The sequence below is a fragment of the Glossina fuscipes genome, unplaced genomic scaffold (genome assembly GCF_014805625.2).
Source record: "Glossina fuscipes isolate IAEA_lab_2018 unplaced genomic scaffold, Yale_Gfus_2 0, whole genome shotgun sequence".
Lineage (NCBI taxonomy): Eukaryota > Metazoa > Arthropoda > Insecta > Diptera > Glossinidae > Glossina > Glossina fuscipes.
Genome location: NW_023998414.1, coordinates 34,621,674 through 34,638,521, shown reverse-complemented (window position 1 = coordinate 34,638,521; position 16,848 = coordinate 34,621,674). Strand labels below are relative to the sequence as shown.

At 33.3% G+C, this 16,848-nt stretch overlaps 1 protein-coding gene across 2 annotated transcripts in view; it reads left to right on the top strand.

Annotated features, from left to right (window-relative positions):
* LOC119644708 (GAS2-like protein pickled eggs) overlaps positions 1–16,848 on the top strand; it is a 204,100-nt gene that overhangs the window by 91,423 nt on the left and 95,829 nt on the right. The window contains exon 2 of one of the 2 annotated variants that reach the window (XM_038044402.1): positions 1,178–1,605. In XM_038044402.1, the coding sequence (XP_037900330.1) occupies positions 1,438–1,605 (168 nt within the window). In that variant the 5' untranslated portion in view covers positions 1,178–1,437. Of the gene's footprint in view, positions 1–1,177; positions 1,606–16,848 lie in introns of those variants that run through there. The other variant, XM_038044403.1, reaches the window with a different exon arrangement.

Sequence of the window (16,848 nt, the reverse complement as noted above, 5' to 3'; positions counted from 1 at the left end):
TTTTTTTCTTATGCCATTTTATTGAATGCAAAACAAACAACGAGAGACAAGTATGATAAAGAGAGCATTATATGAAATTTCGAAAGCATTCAACTATACTTTTCGCTTTTTTTTTTTTTTTTTTTTTTTTTGAACCTACATCATCGATGGATTTTTGCATTTCTCTCTTTCGTATAAGTTAAACCTTACGATCTAAAAAGGGGATAGTCTATGTGTTGTACTTTATAACAAGTAACAAGTGTAGGGGCGCTGTGCGCGTGTCCTTTGACCAATTCAGGTCAAATTCTTTTGAATATTTGTAGCCGATATCTTCAATTTTACGCATTGGAGATTGTTTACCACGGATACTACATAGTTGCGCAGACGGACAGATCGACAATCGAATAGATAGACATGCTTAGGTGCATTCCAAATTTCAAACTAGCCAGGAAATTCATATACTTCATGGCATTGTTTCAGTGCGTTATAAAGTTATTGAAAAAAAAAAAAATTCCATTTTGATGCACTATAAAATTGCGTAGACGTGGCATCGCCTATAGAATATGTGTTCAAATTTTTGTACATTTTTCTGCGATAACTTCTGGGTAATGAACAAAAGACCTTTTGACAAACAGAGTTGTTCTCATTTGATGTAGTACTGTAGGCGTGTGCTTTAACCGATTTCGATGCATTTTCAACATCAATCTGAGTGTACGAACTTGTTCCAATTTTTCAGCAAAATTTGAAGTTAGGAGAATGCTTACAACAGAAGGACGGACGGGCAGACAGACATGGTTAAATCGCTTCAGAGTAAGATGCGTTGTGGAGTCTTCGCAGTTTTCTTCTGGGCGTTGCAAATGGTCCTGACAAAGTGATTAAGCTCCTCATCCTTCGGTGATGGGTGTAAGAAGACAATACTAGACCAATATCAAATAATAAGGTATTATAGGTTAACAATATTATTAATAACAAATTTCAATCTGGTCAGTCGAATATTATTTCGAATTTTACCGGCCTTCGTTCACCGACCAGAATTTAGGGCTGATCTAATGTTGTAATGTAATGTGATTATCGTTGGAAGCTATAATTATTCTACTGCTCCTCCACTTCATCAATTCATTTATTATGTATTTATTTCATTTTTAAGTAAGAGTAAGAAGAGATTTTAATGCGATCTTTTGGTTCTTTCTACTTTCAGGTCTCTCTGGATTCTTTCAAGGAAAAATAAACATTTTTTTTTTGTTTTTTTTTTTTTTTTTGATAATATTATCCCATTTACTGTTTGCATTAAACAAGGATCACATTCTTTAACCGATAAATGCGTTGAAACGAACTAAAAAAAAATATAAAAAAAAAAATTTTTGAAATTGAGGTTTTCCCTTGAAAACTCTCTCGAAAACCGAGTTAATGATTTTTGGTTTTTATTTTTAATTGCGTTTAATTGAAATATCGGTAAAAATGGCATTGCTTGAGGCGCGACCCTATCGACCCTTTAAATCCAGCGAAGAATATCTGGAGGCTATGAAAGAGGATTTAGCCGAATGGTTGAACACATTGTATCCCGAATTAACAATAAATGCCGATAATTTTATGGACCGCCTAGATACGGGTATAGCATTATGCAAGGTAAGTGAAAAATCAATTTCAACGTCCTTTTTACATAACACTTATACGATATTATTAGGACGACAGAGTATGTCTTAAAAAAAAAAAACAAAATTGAAAAAAGAAAAAGTAAGAAAGCAAAGAACATCTCTTCTATTTACAAATATCTTGAAATGCAATGATACACCCTACAGCATCTTGTATGATGATTACACTACGACTGATTTCGCCGATTTTGTCAAATAGTTTTTAGGGAAAACGAAATTATGGTCTAAGGAAAAGTAAAAGTTTATTCCTATGAAGTGGCTAACAAGAGACTATAGACTACAGGCCGATTGGAAAACGGCGTTGCAGATTGGCATCTTGTCTCTGTATGTATACTGCGTAGAAAAAGGGGCGAAGCAGCCAGTGGACGGGTCGAACTTTGCATATCTTCTGAACTATCAAACTTAAGGAACAAAGTGCACGTCGCCAACTGGTGAGGGCACCCATAGTGGACAATAAGACAGACATTAACCAGGATATCTAATTTCGAGATGATCTACAGCATAGTCCAACCTGTTGCTTATATTTCTTTTCGACTCTCTGACTCGGCCATCTTACGCGGCACTTACGCTGCTTTCGATTTCATTAATATCGTCATATAACTCACTGGCGCTTACGTTCCATTCGAAAGCATTAAGCGATTGATTTTCATCTGTTTAAGTTTTGAGGGGGCGTCATGATATTATTATTAGAAATTGTGCAAACGCTTGCAATCATTACAATCACCGTTAGCGTAAATACTGTGCTAAAGATTTCTTCCCTTCGCTATACTCACAGTTAAAAGTGAAAATATTGTAAAATTTTTCTTATATATTAAGGCTTTTTGTATCCGTTTGAACAAATTATAGGATGCTCTGCGATTTCCTATTTCCTAATTGTCGCGTAGACTTGTATTTGTTGCTCTTCTGATGAAATTGTTTTTTGATATTCAGTATTATTAGCTGCCATAAATGAAATTTGTAGACAAATGTTTGCTGCTTGATAGCAGCCTTAAGAAGGCATCAAATCGTTTTTAAAGTGCACATACATAGGTACAACTTGGAAAGGAAATGTTTTTGCACCTGCCTGAAAGTAGTCTGTATATGCGAAATGCACGAAATTTCACCTCTCTAGCCTAATTTGCAAAGTAAATATATGTTTTGTAAGGATCAAAGTCACACAGCTTGTTGTAGTCCTACACGTAGTCGTAGTAGTTATTCTTATGTATATAAAATATGACAAGTATATTTTATTTTTCACTCAATTTCTTTTATTGCAAGCAGTTTGTTATCCTCTTGCGACTAATATAGAGATGCTGTAATAAGGAAGCACTGCATAAGTAGAAACAGAACGGAATGGGAACTAAACGATTGGCAACGTCAATTCGTGTTCGAATACATATATATATATAGGCAAGAGGAAGATGACTTCCGATTTTCTCCTTCTTAACTGAATTGTCGAGAAGATAAGACGTGAAAGCGAGGGAGAATCCGTCATCATCCGCTGGAATCTGACGATGTAGATGCAGAATCCGAGCTGTTTGGTCTAGGTACTCCGTTCCATCTATGCATAATTGACGATTAATCGATTATTGATAGGTTCTTTACGCTAAGCATAGATAATCTAACTTTAATGCTTTAATGCTGCTAGGCTTTCTATTAAACATAAGCGAATTAATAAACAAAAGTCGAGTTATAATTATCAAGCGAGATTAGGATTTTCTCCTAATGACTGGACAAATAGAATCCACTAAGGAAAGGACCTGACCTGAAACAGCCATTGAGACCTGAATAGCCCCGGCATCTATTCTATTAAAGATAAATTTATCCAACGAACTGAAAATGTCAAGCTTCACAATTTAAATCGATTCAGATGAAATTGTCCGATAAAAAGTTTTCATTTATGTTAATCGAGAAATGGAAAAATGGATCTGTTAAATGCCATCTAGTTGTTGATGAGTGCAATTTTCACAATTTTCTCAAATATTTCTACCATAACTTATTATTCGATTCCTTGTCGATTGTTCAGTGCCATTGCGTTTGTACATTCTGTCAACTATATTAAAATTTTTTCACACAAAATCTCCTTCAATTTCCTCCTAATTTTTTTTAGTGCTACATCTATTTTTTATCATAACTTTCTTCTTTAAACTGAAAAATTCGTTGTAATATTTGGAAATTAATTCATTTACTTCACTAGTACTTATATTACTTGTGCTTGCTTAACTACGATATAGTAGTACGCGGAAATACACTCACGACTTTATTCAGTTGCTTTGTATTTACTCCGAAGAAGAAAACAAAACAAGCAATAATGAATATTTTCTTCTAAATTTAAAACATGAATGTATCCAGTAGCATCCATGTGCATTTACCCAGACTAAATGATTGAGGGACAAAATCAATTTCCATTTATTTTGATTTACATTTATTTATATTGAAAACTTGCAAACAGAAGGAGAATGAAAAAAAAATAAATAAAAAAACTTGAATTCATTTCATTCTGGTATTTCTTCATTTTGCTTCTCTGAATCACTTTCACTGCAAATCATATTTTTCTTCTTTTTCTGCGCACCCATCACCGGAGGATGAGGGGGGTATATTCATTTTGTGAAAACATTTGCCACGCCCCAAAGGAAATGTCAAAGCTTCCACAAAGGACATATATATTCTTGATCAGCGTCAAATTCTATATCGATTTAAGCATGTCCCTCTGTCCGGGTGTCAGTCTGCCTGCTTGTCCTCTGCTGGCCTCAAAATTCAGGCATCAACCTCGAATTTACCAAAAACATTGGCAGTTCTCGCGCGCAGCTTGATTTTGAAAATAGGCCAAATCGGCCAAAGGACACACTTACAGCACCACGTACACTGCGAATACCTCTGCTTTTCAAAAGGTATAAAAAATTGATTTTTTGCTCGTTATCCCTGAACTACAGGAGACAAGTGCACAAAAATTTAAATGCATATTTTACGAGCGATGCTGTAGCGCCTGCACAAAAATGGAAACAAGTTGACCGCGCCTACCCAATATTATAACGTATCAATATTTAATTTTTTTTTTTTTTTCCAATATCTTTATAAGAAGCTGCGAAAATCCCATAAAGTATACAAATTCTTGGTCAGTTTCACCCAAAACATGTCCCTCTGTTTGTCTATCCATGTGCCTGTCTACGTAACGGTGTAGTAGATGTGGTAAACATACTCCCATTACCGAAAATCGTCTAGAAATTTGCAAAGAAATTTAGAAATGATTTAAATTTTCCCAAGGACATGCCTTCAACGCCCTTCAACGTCTATATACAAAAAAAATTTTATTTTCAAATAGAAAAGATCAACCGCGCCCAGTCCATATTAGAGAGTAAGACAATTTAGTTCTTTTATTTTTTTTACCCCATTTCAGGATAACGACGATGGCATAATTTTCTTACTTGTCTTTAATTAACCATAAATTAGGCTTAATGTTAATTTGAATTCTTTTTTTGAGTTTGCAATAATGGAAAATATATATTGCAGTTATGCCAGCCAGTGCATATGGCAGTGATTAGCAAAAAATTTCAATTTGCTTAGGTGTCAATCATATTGCTCTGCCATTGATACATGTGTTGGATCGAGAAAAAAATGACGTTTTTAAAATCAGCCAAGAATTCTGAAAATGGTTCGCAAGTTTGTAGAAAAGAATTTGAGAAAATTGCCAAACGTGATTAACGTGAATTTAAAGTGTAAAGAAGATGTGTCCGAATTTTAATGGAAAAACGCAACGAACTTTTTCCGTAACTGCTATGAATCTTTAATTAGCTTTACAGCCATATTCTAAGCAACATCACCAAAGCTACGACACAATCAAACGTCAAATTACTATTATGACTTTTTGTGACTAATCATAAATTTCGAAACTTTGAAGAAATGCCTCATTGCTCGCAAACATTTCATAAGGCATTGTGGCGACGCACCAAGACGTCGATGATGATTTGTGAATAGGCTCAAGTGATCGCGTGCTTTAACATTCACGGATTTTTTCTTTGCGGTTACGTCAAAGCCTAAATCGACATAAGGCAACCAATGTTGGACGGAGAGATTAACAATTACAGCCATCGTGTGTGTCAATGTATTCAACGCCGAGGGGGACATTTGAACAATATTTTGCTGTATCTAGCGAGAATGCTATGTTCATATGAATACCAAAAACTTTTTCCACTTAGTACAATTACATCTGCAGGTTTACCATATAACGTCAGAGACTTTTCATTTAGGTCATATGAGACGTAAGTAAGCCTGTGTAGAGACGTTTTCCGTTTGTTCCATCTGATATCGCACAGGTGCCAGGATTTCTACGTGTAGTCCTCTACTTCTGGCGATCGGCGGGAACGGCTCCTCTTTCCCAGCTTGAAATTGCACTGCAATCGAAGGCAAAAGTTTTAAATAGGTCTCACCCACATAAAGTGTCGGTAGCAGAAAACGTAAGGAGACGACACGAGCTTTTTTTGTTTCACTCCTACTTTTGTTAACTACCGTGGAGCTAAGCGCGTACACGAAACGTAGAACTATAGGATATGATAAAAAATGAAAATAAAAAAAAAAAAATTTATTTACCGGAGACCTTCTAACTGAGGATTCAAAATTGGGAAGAAAACTTTACGTGATTTAAGTTTCACATGTTTGTAGAAAGCTTTGATCTTAACTTAGGTGGTTTTCCTTTCTCAAGATTGCATTGCAATGGCAAGAAACGCAACGCAGCACAATATTGTTTGCTGATCATGCCCTCCACGAATAATAATCTCGGGCAACAATAAAAGCATGTCGGTGTAATTGATTTTTCGTGGAAATTTTCGTCATTGCTTCCAGAATTTTGTTGAAATGAAGTAAAATGCATTTATTAAAGGCACGACATGTGTACGATGGTAACTCTTCTTTCAGTGTCAACGTCTTTTGAAGGAGAAAAAGCCCAAAAATTATCGTAAAAAAGAAATTCGCCTTTAACGTCAAAGTGACAAACGCACTGCTTTTGTCAAACATTAGATAAACCAAAAAAAAAAAAAAAAAAAAAAACAGAAAAAGAGAAAAAGACAAGGAAGCTGAAAATGACAGTGGGGGTCAATTGTGGGACTGGGAGTCTAATAAACGCATCGAATGGCATATGTGCCAGTTCATCAAAGTGTAACAAATCATAAAATCACATAAAACGAACCGAATGCTAAATAAATGAAGAACGCGCGGCAAGGGAGTGAATCCAAGTAAATCATTGAGATCTGTTGCTGCCACTGCTACTGCTGCTGCTATTGCTGTTGCTCTTGCTCTTGCTCTTGCCGCCGTTATATCAGCTATAAACCATAGGAATAAAAAAAAAAAGGCCAGAAAAATATATAAAATTTATGCACATATGACCAACTCTTCTCTATTAGTTGCATAGATTCGCATGCATCTGTATTCATTTGTGTTTAAACGGCATGCTACTCACTTATCCATAATATTCAACGGTAGCTGTTTTCTTCACCAGTAGCAGCAGCATATGCTTTATTTTCGCTGTTGTTGTTCTTGTTGTTGTTTTATTTTTCTTTTTTCTCTGTACCATCTGTTGTGCGAATGAATGAATGTCGTTATGCATTTCTGTTTGTTTTGCCTTTAAGTCTTTCCGTGCATCCGTCCGCTTGTCCGTCTGCTCATTTAGCATTATCTGAGATGTTTGTGTGTAAACATTTTGTGTTATTTGCTTTTTGATTTACAACTTTAACCGATGAATTAATATGCATGCGTATGTTTTCTCTTACATTTGTTTTTGTTCCTTTTTTTTTTTTTTTTTTTTTTTTTTTGTTTTTCTTTTTCTTCTCATGCATCTCTTTTTGTATATCTTCATCTTATATATATATATATATATATATATATAAGCAAAAAGTCATTGCTTGTTAAAAATTTCGCGTTATGTTGTAAATTGGATTATCATTTAATTTTCTACAAAACGCAACAAAGATAAGATGTAGACAATATATAACCGCAACAATGTCATTTAACCATCATTTCAATAGCTAACCATTTTAACATTAACGCTCCGTCTAATAATTTAACTTGTCTTAGAAATAATTATGACATTTTTATTTTCATTCATTCATTCATTCATTCATTCATTCATTCATTCATTCATTCATTCATTCATTCATTCATTCATTCATTTCGTGAACGATAAGGGTTTTTTCGTACTCATTATCGTATGATAAATACAATGGGTTATCTCTTCCATATCAAGGCCGATCCCTTAGATATCAGTTAACTGTTTTAGATAGCTATCTTTGGGGTGGGGCAGATAACATACATTTTCATATACGATCTTTAAGCATTTCTAAGCCTACTCATATCGGAGGGCTTCAATCCCAGAAAGAGATTATAATCCACCAAATTTAATGGACCACGATGGTAGTTAGCTTGTCGCATTCTACTCTCCAAGCTCTTTTATTGGACTTGGATTTGTCACATTGTAACGACATTGTACATAACGCAGAAGGAAAATATCAGCATGATTAGATATACGGAACTGGCCAAAATCTTAGCCTGGCCATAAACTTCGTAGCATCGCTCTGAGGAAAAATTAAAAAAAAAAAAAAAAAAAACCAAATATTATTATTTTTATTATAATTTTAGACTAATGAAATAAATTCTTAGACTAAAAGAGAAAATACATTGAGCACTAGCAGCATCGGCTATCGGCTCTAATATAAATAAATGTACATTAGGTATTGAGCCTAGTAGTTGTAATTAAGTAAATGAATTGATATTCAGTTCTGAAGCTGATTTTAAAATGACCAAAGGGAATACTTCTAGCTACGGAAAAGTTAACGCAGTCGCAATAAATGTGCTTTATAGGGAGAGTTTGCCTGGCAACTGCAGAATGGGGAGGAAGACTTCTTCAAGATCCATTGGTGAGTTGCAATTGTATGATCAAAGCGATTTCTCGAAAATGTTTGGATCTTGGTTTTCTCAACGTTTGTTGGATATAAAGGTGGAGTTCATTGACGGTTAATGGAAGAGTAGTGTTAATGATGGTACTGAAGAGTACCGGTTAGAATCTTTTATACATAGACGGCTCAAAGTCTTTTCGCCTGCCTTCTGCTTGTGCCGTGGTAGATGCTACAGGGCAGGTTCTTCTCTATCACATACTTCACGATAGTACTTCAACTTTCACAATCGAAGCCAAAGCTATCCTTCACGCTGCGAACCTTGCCCATAAAAACAAACTCAAAGCCGTCATTGTTACTGACAGTTTGTCTGCATTACAAGCTATTCGGAAAAACCGAATATAAAAAAGATTATTAAGAGTGAACTGTAATTGTGGTTCTAGGAAACTTGTACCAGCAATAATAGGAGCAAAGTAATGTTTATAACCTGATTTTGCCGCAATTATATTCAAGTGATTTGCCTATCGCTCTCCCTCTCCCTCTCCCTCTACCTTTTCCGGGCCCCACCTTCACCTCTTTACTACTATTACTATATGTAATATAAAAAAATTGCATATTCTTTCAATTTGTCTGATTATTATTACGTTAGTTGATTATTGAATTCAGTATGGTTGTGTGGCAAACAAAATAATTGACAAAGCAAACTTTGTTATGTCATTCTATTAAGTGACTGACTGTTCGTTCCATTGGGATGTACGCGACGAGACAAGAGCAGACACAAAGAATTTCAATTAATTATAATTGATTATCGGAATCTGATAGAAGGAAGTGAACGGGTATAATGCAATTGAACGAGTCGCGCAAGCAAACAGAGCAGCCGGCAAACTGAATTAGTTAACAAGGCCTGAAAATCTTGTCTATAAATGTTTGGTATATATGTACGCTTCTTAACTGCCAAAGAGTAAATAGATAGGTAAACTTGTGTGTGTTTGTGTGTATGTGTGTATGTGTGTGTGTGTGTGTGTATGTATGTTTGTTGAGTGTTAATGGGTTTTAATAACAAACAGCAAAAAAAAAAAAAAATGTTCATAAACACATAAATGAACAACCAACTATGATACACTACTCCACACGTACTTACTTGCATTTTGCGTTTAACAACAATATTATGATGATTTACAAAGTGATGGTTAGAACGAAAGTGTATTTTGTGCTTTTGGTTGATGATGGCAGTGTGTCGATGATGAATGTTTATTAAACAAAAAACATTTACAGAACCCACTGGCAACGTATAGTATGTATATGTATTTTTCATAAACTGTATAACGCCTACTTTACCTCCGCAGCGCATTATAATGCTTGTGAGCTGCGTCGCTTTATGTTCACTCCGGTTACTTCTGTTTAAGTCTCTGTCATCATTATTATTATTGTGTAAAGTCATATGTTATCATTTGTTTAGATTCCTCGTATCTGAAGCAAAACAAGTGGATGCCTGATGCGCTTATAAATGCATTAAAACCGCTCATCACATATCTACTTACTTTCAGGTATTCCAAGCTTCTTCTTGTTTGTTGCCTTTCATATGATTACTGTATTTAATTCTCCTCATTGTGTTTATGTGTGTGTGTGTGTGTGTGTGTGTGTGTGTGTTTGTATTAAATAAATTTCCCCAAGGTTTTTGAAAATTATGAAATGGTATGATCTCGTATACCTTTAACAGTTAGTTACAGAAAAAAGAAAATTGAGTTTTTGCGAGCAAAAGGTACGGCAGGGCCTTGACACACACAACAAAGTAACGTTTATCCATAGAGTATGCATGCAACAAACATTAATGAGCCTATACGATATATGACGAGTCCGTACCGGGTACATGGGTGTAGGCCGTGTTTTCTTTGCTTTTACAAATTTTACCTAAAGTGTCATTGAGAAGAAATGCATTCACTAACTTACTCACCTATACGTTGACTATAAGCCTAGCGAAACAGACGTCATGTACAACTTTTAAGTACTTTGAAGAAAAAAAAAGAAAAAAAAAAAAGTCAATTTTGTTATGTTAGTAGCACGACTGCTAAACCATTTTTTTCCATTTTTCATTTTTTTTTTTTTTTTTTTTTTTTTTTTTCCTGATGTATAACAAGAAACAAGGACACGTCTGTGCAGTAGAACGTGCTTACGGTTTGTTTACTATATTTATGGTTATGTCTAACTTGCAAACATGCTTATATATCCATTATAAGGATACGAAGGCTTCAGCTATGTTAGTTCTGATGTTTATTAGAGCACGAGTACCAGGAAGATGAGTCTTTCTAAACAAACAAAAAATGAAAAAAAAAAAAAAAAGCATTAAACCGAATGCTTGCATGCCTGTCAGAGTGCTTAATATAAAAAGTTCATCACAGTTTATTGTGCCGAATAGAAGTAACGTGAGCACAAACAAACGTATAACAGGACAACCAAGAGTACTTTTCAGTTTTTATGAAAATTAATGCAGCAAAAGAAAACACTGAAGAAATATTCAAAACGAAACTCTAAACGAGATGAACACGTTATCAAAACAAACAGATATCCTTCTAAGCAGGACTAAGCGAGTAAACTTGATCCCTTATCATGTTTCTTTCTTTAAAAAAAAAATTTTTATTTTTTTTTTATTCATGCGACTAAGAAATTATGACGACTTAAGCTATTACGGTAGCAATGGTGATTTTTAATCCAATTTTGGAATTGTGAAATCGGTGCAAGCGCTTAAGTAAGAGTCAGATAAGTAAAGCCTACCCTCTCCTCCTAAGTGATATAGTCGTAGAGGATTTCGTTAAAAATCCTGCAGGAATATGCCGTTAAAGTATACCTTAGAGTAAATTTGTGACAAATTGTTGCAGCATGTACATGTAAAAAGGGTTAGTCGCACAATCAATCTAATGTATTGAGATGGAAATGCTGAAATGCCATATGCTTTGTATTAGCCGTGAACGTACAACAAAATGTATTTCCCTCTTAGCGAATATATTTTCTACTACTTCACTTCTTCGTCGATGTTATAATTTATGTCATTTCATTTTTTTTTTTTTTTTTTTTTGCATATCTCTGTTTACGGATTTTTTTTCTCTTCGCTAGTATGGATTATATAAAAAAAATTCCCTTCTATATGCGTTATAGAGCGACGGAATCGCATTTGATGTGAAGAAATGTTTTTATTTTTGCAAATTTGGCTTACGTACTACGAGTGTTTAGTTTAACTTCACTCTAATCAACTTGTAATATTTTTGAAAATTGTCCTTTCAGTCTTTTGTTTGAATTAATTGTTTATTGTTGTTGTAAAATCTTACATGATCTTGGAAAATTTATATTGATAGATGGGCTTTATTTTTTATATATAATTTTCTTAATTTTAAAATTCTCTATGAAATGTGAATCATATATTCGGGCAAAGTGTTTAATAAATAACTATGTATTTGGAAATATTTGAATAAATAAAAAAACAAAAAAAAATATATATATATATATATAGAAAACAACGTCTTCCTTGATTTTTTTTTCCCCAATATGTAAATCATATTTTCGGACAGAGTCAATCTGTGTTATCAAATAAATAATGAATTTTGCTGAATAAAATGAAAACGTTGATTCATTTTGATTTACATTTGAATATATCCGAATGCATTTTGTAATCAATGAATAGATTACAAAAAATTGTCAAATTTTCACATCGACTGCGTCGTTAAAAATACATTTTTAGAAAAAAAATAGTCGTCTTTGCAGAAGGACAGGCTAATATTAATACTTTTATTTTTCCAGTGCATTTATACGTTTATGCATATTTTATAATATATATAAATGGAAATATTTTCCTTGGGCACGAAGCCAATAATTTATCATAATAATAACAATAATTCTCTGTTATCCTTGTACAAATAAATTTTAATATTTATATCGCTAAGTTCCATAAATAACACTACAATCATCATTCATTCGTACTAAAAACTTTTTAATATACATTTCATTCATTCATTGTGTTTGTATATAGGTATGTGTATAATTCTGCTATAAGACTTTCGTCCTTGTTAGCCTGTTGTTGTTAAATGCTGAAGTGATACTTGAATTTATGAGCTTATAACATATAAAGAACACTTCATTGAAATCATTGTTCAGCAAAATTAAAGTCAGAACAATAGTTTTTCCCCTTTCGAATGCAATCAACAATTAATTCATCTGAGTCGTCCATTAGCTGCGACGTTCGGGCCAATATAAGATTTCCTTAAATCGAATAAATTTAAAAATAAATTCTAATCCAAAGCTAATCTAAATTAAAATTCAATATATTGCTTAAAAACGGACGTACAATCGTATATTGAACGTTAATCGAACTTTTGTGGCCCCGTTAAACAGAAAAAAAGAAATATATGAGAAGTGCTGCGCTTTCTTTAAGATTTCCTTTTTCATTTTAGTTCGCCAGTTGGTGACAATGTGCGGCGATTACTAATAACAGTTTTACGAATGCCCGTAACTCTGCTAAGCTATATATTTTCCTTATGAGAAAGTTGATAGGTATGCGTGAGGAGTGTTGGCATACCTGAAAACGATGAAATAAAATGAATTTTAGGCAATGAAAATCGAGTTTCTTGTTAACAATAAACGATGATCGTTATACATCTTTTTCACGGAATTGTTGCGTCCACAAATGCTATTATAAAGTGCTTGATCAGTGCAAATTTCATATCAAATCATATTGCATCTGTTGGCTCGCTTTGGCTTTGCCCGAAACATTTTCTTTTAAACTTAAACGATTGATGCGTATCGAGGAAGCCTTGAGCTGGGAACAAATCAACTGAATGCATCCTATTCGATTGTTTTGAAAAGATAGCAGTACTGCAAACACAGCCCGCTATCTAACTATGTGTATGAATTTTATTGGAAAATCGATTACGTTTATGGTAAATTTCAGAAAAAGAGGTCCTGTCCTATGCTCTATCTATAAGATACAAATGAAACTTTAGTACGTTATACATAAATAATGTAATTTATATGACATTAGACAGTGATTAATAAATAGATAGGACCAAGAGTTAATTGAGAAGAGATTTTTGAAAAAATTTTTGTAATTTCAACTGAGACAAAAAAAAAAAGAAAAACCGAACATAATAACAATACCAAGTTTACAGTTACACAAATTTCCAAAGTATAGCAATCATATTGACAAACACATACATACATCGCTATTGACATGAAATGAGAAGATATTGGTAGTAGTTAGCAGACACTTCCGCGATGCATGCATCTATATTTTCAATCGTTGAACAAATCTGCTTTGGTTAGTAAAAAGTCGAAGAAGAAAATCGTTGAGTGTTTAAAGTAAAACGCATTTGCAATTTACAGAAATTCGAAGATTAAGATTAAGGTCGCTGATCGCTGATCGCTGATACGCTGCAAATCGCATTTTTCTCACCTGTTTTTTTTTTTTTTCTTCTCTCGCGAATATTTCATTGCCTACAAGTCAAAATGCTGTGCGATTTTTTAAACAAAGAGGATTTGCATGCAATAGGTCCGAATGAAAGTTCGTCCATTTTGAGAATATTTATTGAAAATGCAAAAAAAAAAAAAGAATTAATTAAAAATATTTGCTGTCGTTCGTATGCCATTTTAGACTGTTCTCAAGTACTTTTTGTCGTCTTGTACGCCTCTTTACTCGTAAAAGTGTAATGATGATGCACTAAATTGAAGCGGAGACGAAGAGAAAGAATTAAAGCCCAAGACGAAGAAAGTTGCAATTAATGCGTGAAATAAGACGAAGATGCACTTCTTTTCGCCAAACAAAAATGTGATAATAATAATAAATAATTAATAGTTCAATAAAAACTTTTGCAGAAACTCCTGTGCTATTGTTACAAATATATATTTTAGTTTTATGCGTTTTTTTCGAATCTTAAATATACCACGTAACGTTATATCTATCCCAAAAAAGAAAAAAAAAAAAAAAAAGGAGAAAAACAAGCAATATTGGGTGGGCGCAGTTGACATTTTCCACTTTAAAAATAAAAGTGAAAATTTATATGGTGCATGTGTAAAAAGTGAAAAACACGGAAAGAAAGGGTATTGACAGGTTTTGTTACGTAAGCGTGTGCTTTAACATATTTGGGTCATTTTCGCTTTCTTTTTCAAATATTTTGATGATATCTTCATTTCTACGGATGGGAGAATGCTTGCAACAGATACTACACACAGTTGGGTATGCGGACAGACGAACAGACCGACATGCCTACCTGCCTTCCGAATTTGAAATTGGCTAAACGCTTATATACTTTATGGGGGGCATTTAAAACTTACTTCTGTGCGTTATATAAAATGATATAAAAAAAAAAAAAAAAAATTACATTTTCATGCACTATGATATTGGATAGGCGCGGTCATTTTTGTACAGCTACCACAGCATCGCCCATAGAATGTAAGCATTCAAATTTTTATACATTCATCAGTTACAATTTATAAGTAATAAGCAAAAAAAAAAAAAAAAAAAACAATATTTTACTCCTTTTTACAAACGGAGGCGTTCTTGCCCGGTTTCGGCCATTTTCAATAACAACCAGCATGCAAAAAACTTGCAAAGTTTCTGTTAAATTTAAAGTCGATAGCGTAATTTTTGCGGCGAACAACAGATATTACTTAGATAGACGGACGGACAGATGGACAGAAAAAGAGACAGACATGGTTAAATTGATTCAGAATTTAATGCTGATCAATCACACATATAGTTTGTGAAGTCATGGAACATCCGTGTCATGTGGGCATCCAAATATTTTGCAAAATTAATATATAAAAATATGATATATAGTTATATGATCGGGGACGAGAATCTTAACGAATAATAATGCAAAGCTGGTAGAAAAAGCTTTCAAAATAACAAAAGAGGTCTCGAGCTAGCGAAATGTATTGGTCAATGGTGAAATGCCACGTTTCCTCTATGATGGATGGTAGGTCGATAAACAAAAACTGGGACATTCTTTATAGAAATCACGTGAGAATATTTTCTTAACTCTAATATGCTTAATCGTGAATTATGTCAATTGACAATTCAGTTATAAGGGTTGTTTTCTAACATACAAATTAATCACCGTTATATTCAGTTTAAGTCGAATTCTGAATTCTCTGCATTCGAGATTTTATTGATTACAGTCGGCCTTAGCTTTTTTTTTCTTTTTTTTTTTTTTTGCCTTCACTTTAACTGGTGACAATATTTTGTAACTTTCATTATATTAAATCACTTTTTTGCAGTCTTTTTTTCCTTTCTTTATTTATCGCGACTAAAGCAATGATCAGATAGGTCTAGTCGATGTCTATGTCTATCTAGTAAATCGTATAGATCAAATCTATTTAATAGTTGAACTATGTAAACCTATGGGATTAGATCAGTGTAGAAAAAAGGCAAATAGATCTAAATCGCTTTAGTAAATCTAATCAGAGAGAATCAGATACTATATATATATCCACTAATTTTAATCAAATCCAAATACTTTCATATCTATTTAGTAACTCTACTCAAATCGAATCTTGATTCAATCTACTCAGTAAATCAACCGAATCACGTTTGCCTACTCTACTATTCATTAGATCTATCTTTGATAATTAATTTTGAAAATTTGGCCCACATACACTACATAACAATGAATCTTTTATTACAGATCTAGATCGATCTATCTCATATATCTGGGGACTAATTATACTTCATAGCAATTTTGCTATTAAAACTATTGAAATTGCTGGATAGATGAACATAATTAATGTACGCACACGCAGCGTTACAAACGTAATAATAAAACAATTATATATATTATCGTGTTTAGTATCTAACATAATAATGACCATAATAGGTAAATCCTATCAATTTTTTATTAACAAAAAGGTTATAACATAGTACGTGTACATGCACGCATATATTTTGAAGCATTACTCATACATAAATGAATGAATGAATTCGTACTAAGAAGATTTCAAAGTTCGCTTTTTTTATATGCTTTAAATTGTTGACTGACTCTCTTTGAAGTTGATTTTGCCATTATGACCGTATAATGAATACATGAATCTTAATATCGAATATTTCGCTTTGTGTTGTAAATATTTGCAAATAGCTTTGACCGGATTACCAACGTATAAAAGGTAAGAAGGTAGTGCTTTTGTAAAAATCTCCTCTGTATGTATGTATGTGTGTATGTGTGTGCATGTATGTATGTATGTATGTATGTATGTATGTATGTATGTATGTATGTATGCATGCATGTATCTATGTATGTATGTATGTGTGTGTGTGCATGTATGTATGTATGTGTGTGTGTGTGTGTGTGTGTGTGTGTGTGTGTGTGTGTGTGTGT